Genomic DNA, 7718 nt, shown 5'->3' on the forward strand with positions numbered 1-7718 from the left:
AACCTTCACCAGGCAATCTGCCATTGAAAGTATTGCATGTTCAACCTCTGGGTGACCATTTGGTTGCTGCAACTACCAGATGTGAAATGTTCAGTGTAAATATTGCAATATGTTGTTACAGTTGCAAAAACTCAAGATCTTCTGTCCTGCAGCTGACATAGGAGAACTGTTGGAACAGATGGTGGAGGAGATCATCAATTCACTGTCTGGCCCGGCCAAAGACTTCTACCAGAGGGAGTTTGACTTCTTCAATGAAATAACCAATGTGTCAGCCATTATAAAGTATGAAAACACTATTTATTTCACTGTGCTTTTATGAATTTTAAGTTGTTTACGTTTTAGGGAGTTTCCAAAGTGAACTTTTGCTACAGTGTTGCTTCCTTAAGTTATTTTTTCTTCTTTTGTCCTTAACTATGTTCCTCAATCTCAAAACTCATGAACACCTGAGACAAAAGATGAAAAATATCAAGTTAATGTTCTGACTTTTTTCAGAGATTTCAAAGTAACTGCTGGAGTTGAGCCTTTCTGTTTAAAAAGATCCAAGCCCTCTTGGTAATCTGCAAAGTGTTCATGAAGTGATAACACTTATTCCCATGAGCCAAGAAGCTTTGTTCCTTCCTCTGGCTCCAGTGTTCTGCTCTTTAAATCCCTTTGTTGTTCATTTATTTGTCTATTTGTTGCTTCGCTGTCACTCCCATCATACTTAATTTTGGAAAACAGGCTATGCTGTGTTTCCCCAGCCCCCGACCGCCTGTCCACTAGTGTGTACACTCTGCAGCTGATGAGCTGTTTTCTGACAACCTTGATACAGAGAGTGTTTTGTCAGGCCACTAGAGGTTGGGAAATTCCCCTCTGCCCTTATTACAGCACTAATTGCAACAAGCCAGGGGAGAAGGGTCTGTCCCCTGACTTCAAAACTCTATCCTGGCAGCTCCCCTCTGTGGTTAACAGCAGAGCCTGGCTGTCACATATGATCTGGAGTCATTCATGGAGATACCCATGCATGCTTTTCTAAGTAACAGAGGTAATAGACCTACAAGTGTTGTAACTCTGTGAGTTTAAGTTGTTTTGTTTGTCCTTGTCAGACCCTTTCCCAAAGGAGAGGAGAGGAAGAGGGCCTGTCTGGAAGCCATGTCACAGATCAAAGTCCAGCCTGGCTGTTATCTGCCCAGTAACCCAGAGGCCATAGTTTTGGATATAGATTACAAATCTGGTACTCCTATGCAGAGGTGGGCATACTAACCAACTTTTACATTTTTTTTTAGAATTAAAATAAAACAGTGAAATGTTAAAGTGTAAAAATATGCTCTTCTACTCTTTGTGTTTTTGTTTAGTGCTGCCAAGGCTCCCTACCTGGCCAAATTCAAAGTTAAGAGGTGTGGAGTCATTGAGCTGGAAAAAGAAGGTACTGGTTATGTTAAAGGGCTCTTTCAAACATGTGCTGCTCTGCTGTGCACAACAATGTGTGTTTCAGTTAACTTGTTACAAATTAACTGAAGTTCCTCCAATCATAAAGTGTTTACTGGTTACAAGATTAGTCCTGCATCACTTAAAGTCTCTCTTCAGTGTGTAATGCAGGGTTTTAATTTTCCTTTAGTTAGATCTATTGGACTGGGATTGGCTTTCAGATAATTTGTGTTATTGATGCAAATCTTAGACTCAAACTCTAAACAGGCATTATTCTGTATGATGAAGCTCGAGCGCAGTAAGGACCAAAACACAATTTCTGAGTGAACAGGGGATAGGGAGTAGTTTTAATGCTTCTGAAACTGGTCATGTGGTTCTCGTCACACTTATCTGACAGACACATCAGAATTCATATTAACAACTGTATGTCGTCGTCATCAGCACCACCCGTATGTGGAATCACCCAGGGCTTAATCCTTGGTTCATATCTCTTTTCTTTATACATAATTGTAATATTTGTTAAATCTAATAGATTCAGATACATTTGTGCTTTGTTTTAAATGACTGCTGAAAACTAATTTCTAAGAATTAGCTCTTCCTTAATCTTTCGCCCATTATTCTTTTGCCTCTTGTGTGTGTGTGTGAATCTGTTTGAAGGATGAGTGTACGATCATGTGTCTGACTGTGTGTTTGTTTGTTAGATATGTACGCTTATCTTTAAGGTGCATTAAAACTGCTGTACAAATATTTATTAAAGTTGCGCTGAGATTAAAAGTGTGCCATAACGTTTCTCCCTCAGGTCTACTGTGTCGCTCCGATTCGGTGGATGAGGGGAAGAGTGAAGAGGAGGCAAAGAGGATCTGTTGGCAGGCAGCCATCTTCAAAGTTGGAGATGATTGCAGACAGGTCTCACTTTCATACTCCTGATAATTAACCTCTCCCTAATTATCATTGCTATCTCTATTTTAGCCCGATTTAATTTTCTCTACTATTTGCTGATTTGTGTTCACAGGACATGCTGGCCCTTCAGATCATCAGCCTCTTTAAGAACATCTTCCAGATGGTGGGCCTTGACCTCTATGTGTTTCCGTACAGGGTGGTGGCCACTGCTCCAGGAGTAAGTTCACACCAACTCCTTCCTTACATGAACTACTGAATGTGCAAATCTATACTTCCTCTTATTCCTCCTCTTTCCGATGTTGTGCCACAGTGTGGAGTGATTGAGTGCATCCCTGACTGCAAGTCTCGTGACCAACTGGGCCGACAGACAGACTTTGGCATGTACGACTATTTCAGGAACCAGTACGGAGATGAATCCACTCTAGCCTTCCAGAAGGTAAATACTGAATCTTAGTTTTTTTTCTAGTAATCTGTCAGTTAAAAGACCATTTTCCTATTGACAGATTTTTTTCATATTCCCTCCAACTCTTGTCCTTTCAGGCACGGTACAACTTCATTCGCAGTATGGCAGCTTACAGCTTGCTGCTCTTCCTGCTGCAAATAAAAGACAGACACAATGGCAACATCATGCTGGACAGCCAGGGCCACCTCATTCACATTGGTGTGTATTCAGTGTGTTTCTCTGTGTGGTTCTCTTATTGAAACTGTCATTTCGGTTGCTTTTTTTGATTTTCAAGTAAAATTGCCAGTTTTTTCCCATGAACTGTGTCTCACTAATCTATGATGAAAGTCCAGCTGTTTAGTAGTTTATCATTCTTAAAAGAATTTTAAGGCTCTACAAACATTTATACATCAATAAAAAGCAATTACTGTGTGGCATAGAGAAAAATGCTTTAGAAAAATGTAAAAGATGGCTTTCATCCAAAGTTCTGACTGCAGTTTGTGAAAACTCTTCTGAATATTCATAGTTGTATAAATTTTACATAAAATTATCTTTTCCCAACCAAACTCCTATTTTTTTTTAAAAAACTATTAATTTATTGAAATTACATCTGTGTGCTTATTTGTTTCCAGACTTTGGGTTCATGTTTGAAAGTTCTCCCGGTGGAAACCTCGGCTGGGAGCCAGATATCAAGATAACTGATGAAATGGTGATGATCATGGGTGGAAAAATGGAGGCGACACCCTTCAAGTGGTTCATGGAGATGTGCGTTAGGGGATACCTGGCGGTCAGGTGAGTGCTGTAGAAAATAATAACTGATCTTTGAATAGTAACATGTAACATTAAGACGAGTTTCTGTGGTGAATCAGGCCCTACATGGATGCAGTCGTCTCCTTGGTCACGCTCATGCTGGACACGGGTCTTCCCTGCTTCAGAGGACAGACCATCAAATTGCTCAAGTGAGTGAGAATGTTTTTGCATTTCGTGCTGATATGAATAAGCTGATTAGAACCTTCAATGCTAGTTGCTGTTGTTGTTAAAAATCTTGTTTCCTCATCTAGGCAGCGATTCAACCCAGGGTTGAGTGAAAAAGATGCAGCATCTTTCATCATCAAAGTCATCCAGAATTGCTTCCTCAGCAACAGGTTGGTAGATTTTATTTCTATGTTTAAGAAAAAAATATGTATATATAGAGTTCTGATTGCATCCTTCTTTTTTTCCCTTTGTGTTAAACAGGAGTAGGACCTACGACATGCTCCAGTATTACCAAAACCAGATCCCATATTAAACATTTGTGCCTAAGCATGTGCATATATTGGCTGGTACATAGTGTGTGCGTGCGTGAGTTTGCGTGTGTGCCTTTGATGATGTTCACCAATGAAGATTGTGGCTCACTGTTTTTGCTGATTGTTGGCTGCTGTCCCTTGTGTTTGTTTCAGCGTCTTGTTTAATTATAAAAATGTCTTTGCTTTACATTTACATTGCATTTTCTCTTATTTATTATGTCATGTGAAAATCAATTATATTATTAATTATTATTCTATTGCACTGGCATCTTGACTTCTGTGTACTTAGAAAAAAAAATGCTTGTTAATCTGCACGTTAAGTAAAATACTTTATTAGCATTTGTGCCAAATTTAAATAATTTATAATGTCCGTGAATGTGCTTTCTGTTGATTTTAAGGTGGGGTTTGAAATGTAATTGGATACTTAAAGTAGCTAAAGTAGACCAGTTTCAGTTCTGACCATTGTGGCCTATTCTGTCATCTCGTACTTGACTGTACTACTGTGCTTCTCTTTTTAATGGACCAGTCAGAGTACTTTGATCTGTGGCATGGTACTTGTATTTACAGTGAGACTTGACTGTATAGACGTGAGTTACACTGTATGTATTTTTCATATTTCCACTTTCAACAGAAGAAATGATGCTCACATGTTCTGGGAAACACTGGGGCTGAGATTTGTATATTTAGCATTGCCAAATGGGGAGGGGTAATAAATGGTTATAAGTCAGTCTTTTCTATTGTTTGTCTGTGAAGGTAAGGCACAGCTTCATTGTTGGGCAGTTGCATGAAGTTAAATGTTAACTACCATGTAGCCTGTGTCCAATGTGGCTTTTGTTCAAAGATATTTTAGCAATCCACAGTGCCGTGCCCCATTTCTGTACGGTCAGCGTAAGCCTTCATGTATTGTTACTGGTTGTAAAGATTTTGCCTCTTTATATATTTATAGCCATGACCCATTTTCTGTCTCCTTTTCTATCTTCATGCCTTTTGAATGAGAATGCATAAGATATGAAATCAAATAAAGAATTATCACAGTATTTCTTGATGCCTTGTGAAACAAACTGACCAGAACAGAAGGCGTTACACTTGGTGGTACTGTAAAGTTGAAACAAAATATTAAGCAGTATATGATTATATTGGTGCAAAATGCCAATATTTATATTTAAATTGATTTATCATGCAATTTGACTGCTCAGATTTGCTACAGTATGACTTCTTTAGGTAGAACTTATCAAGCAAGAGAGGATCAAGTGAACAGAAGTTAATTAACTTGCACTGAAGAAATAATTCAGACAAAGCCAACAGCAGGGGAAGTGAGTCAGAGTGATACAGTCGTGTGAAAACAACTCTATTCAGTCCTGTTAAAAACTGACTGCTTCCATGGGAATTAAGAGAGTAAGTAGCAGCTAGGTGCTCCTGGTAAAATGCACTTAATTAACTGATCACAAGTAAGTGTGAGCACCTCTATTAAACCAGATGTTTTGGCATTTTGCTGGTCTGGAACATTGAGGTGTACTTACACAATGCCACAGTCTTCCCAGGAGTGGATGTCCCAGCAGATTTGTCCCAAGGCCAGTAAAGAAACTGCATAAACCCCAAGAGCTGCAGCTGTTATTTGTTCATTAAAGTACAATTACGAAAAGATCGAGCAAATACATTTTCTCCTGGGAACCAAATAAGCTGTATCTCTAAAAACAAACAGCGTAGATTTGCAAAGTTACATCTGAGAAATTCTCCTCTTGTAGGACAGATGAGAACAAAGTTAAGACATTTGGCCATTTGCACAGCACATCAACTGGTGAAAGCCAAACAGCATATCAGCACAAACACCTCATATCAAATATCCAGCAACACAACGGCTGAAAAAGAAAATAATCAAGGTTTTGCAATGTCCAAAGTCCAGACCACGACCTTGTATTACTGATCACAGATACACACTAACCACCATGTAGTGAATGTATCATAGATGACAGGCGTGCTATATACCCAGTATTGGATAATCACTTTATCATGAAACCATCACTTTTGTGGCCAACAAATAGTACTGTGATCACGGGACGATCTGTGATTCGTTTCTGTTAAAAAGCCCTGATTTAACAGTTGGTTGTATATCCACCAGAGGGCAGCACATACTGGCATCATTTAATCTGTGTCCAAGTTCTCGAGCTGCTCAAAAAGATACTGCTGATTTCTGTCATAACACACTAACAAGAATGCTACCAAACCTTTTCCCTCTAATAAAAGTGACCTCAAGTGTGCTTCAAGCATTTAGAGATGCACTGACAGATTCTGCTTTTGGAGAACATGGTGCCCTCTGACAGCAGCTTGACTTTAAATGGAGGTGAACTTGTACACTCCTGTTTCTGCTGTATGGAGCGTATGAAATACTCTAATACACCAAGGTTTTACTTCAGATTCATACAGCAGCTCTAGGTGAATAATCGGACACATGCGTCAAAAACAATAGTCCGACAGCTAATAAAAGATGAAGTTGGAAAAATAATCTAAATTTTCTGTTTAGAAATGAAGTTTCAGCCAAGTCTGCTTATGTGACTTATTTATGTAACTTTTAAACGGGCAGCCTTTATAGACTGCAGCTTAGAGTACATTTGGAGTGGGCTGCTGGTTGCATTACCAGATGCACAGCAAAATCTCCAGTGTTAAATTAACACTGGAGAGTGTCTATATGGGTCCACACCTCTGAGTGTTAAATACAACACTGTTGAGTGTTAAATTAACACTTCTGACAGTGTTATATGTTTAAAAGTAACCTAGTCAGTTTTGAAGATTAACAAAGACTAACACTGAGCAGTGCTGATTTTCTAACACTGGAAAATAACTCAAAATGTTAGAAATATTCCAGTGTTAGAAAATCAGCACTGCTCAGTGTTAGTCTTTGTTAATCTTCAAAACTGACTAGGTTACTTTTAAACATATAACACTGTCAAAAGTGTTAATTTAACACTCAACAGTGTTGTATTTAACACTCAGAGGTGTGGACCCATATAGACACTCTCCAGTGTTAATTTAACACTGGAGATTTTGCTGTGTGGGAGTGATCGAGCCGAACCAGCTCAGGGTCAGCACACGCTGGAACCAACCAGTCAGATGCAGTGAGTGATTGTGGCAAAGATCCCATGACAACACACTTGCTTAGTTTTTTCTTCTACTTTTTTGCAGTGATTTTCATCAAACGTCTACATATTTCAATGTGGGAAAAAAGATGCTGATGGTTACATGTTGGTGTACTCGTCACACTCTGTTTGGTTAAAATTTTATTGTGTACTGATTCACAGGAGAGGAACACACTGATGTAATTTTGATGTTGCTGCATCACTGCAACACACCTTGACCATACAAGAGATTCAAAGTTAGGATCTTTGTACGTATATATATGTATATCTATCTATCTATCTATCTATCTATCTATCTATCTATCTATCTATCTATCTATCTATCTATCTATCTATCTATCTATCTATCTATCTATCTATCTATCTATCTATCTATCTATCTATCTATCTATCTATCTATCTATCTATCTATCTATCTATCTATCTATCTATCTATCTATCTATCTATCTATCTATCTATCTATCTATCTATCTATCTATCTACATTCGTTTATTTTCATTTATTTTTTTCACATTTATTGTGGCCCTAACACATTATTATAGAAAACA

At 38.4% G+C, this 7718-nt stretch overlaps 1 protein-coding gene across 3 annotated transcripts in view; it reads left to right on the plus strand.

The window, feature by feature from the left end:
• pi4kab (phosphatidylinositol 4-kinase, catalytic, alpha b) overlaps window positions 1–5067 on the plus strand; it is a 29691-nt gene extending 24624 nt beyond the window's left edge. For all 3 annotated transcript variants that reach the window (XM_085426036.1, XM_085426037.1, XM_085426038.1), the window contains 11 exons: window positions 153–282; window positions 1086–1229; window positions 1335–1405; window positions 2207–2313; window positions 2420–2524; window positions 2618–2743; window positions 2848–2968; window positions 3382–3541; window positions 3619–3708; window positions 3811–3894; window positions 3986–5067. In XM_085426036.1, the coding sequence (XP_085282162.1) occupies window positions 153–282; window positions 1086–1229; window positions 1335–1405; window positions 2207–2313; window positions 2420–2524; window positions 2618–2743; window positions 2848–2968; window positions 3382–3541; window positions 3619–3708; window positions 3811–3894; window positions 3986–4037 (1190 nt within the window). In that variant the 3' untranslated portion in view covers window positions 4038–5067. The remainder of the gene's footprint in view (window positions 1–152; window positions 283–1085; window positions 1230–1334; window positions 1406–2206; window positions 2314–2419; window positions 2525–2617; window positions 2744–2847; window positions 2969–3381; window positions 3542–3618; window positions 3709–3810; window positions 3895–3985) is intronic.
• Window positions 5068–7718: the final 2651 nt, after the last annotated feature.

This window comes from Rhamphochromis longiceps, linkage group LG12 (genome assembly GCF_057381845.1).
Source record: "Rhamphochromis longiceps isolate RC_006_pf linkage group LG12, R_longiceps_female_GT1.1, whole genome shotgun sequence".
Taxonomy (NCBI): Eukaryota; Metazoa; Chordata; class Actinopteri; order Cichliformes; family Cichlidae; genus Rhamphochromis; species Rhamphochromis longiceps.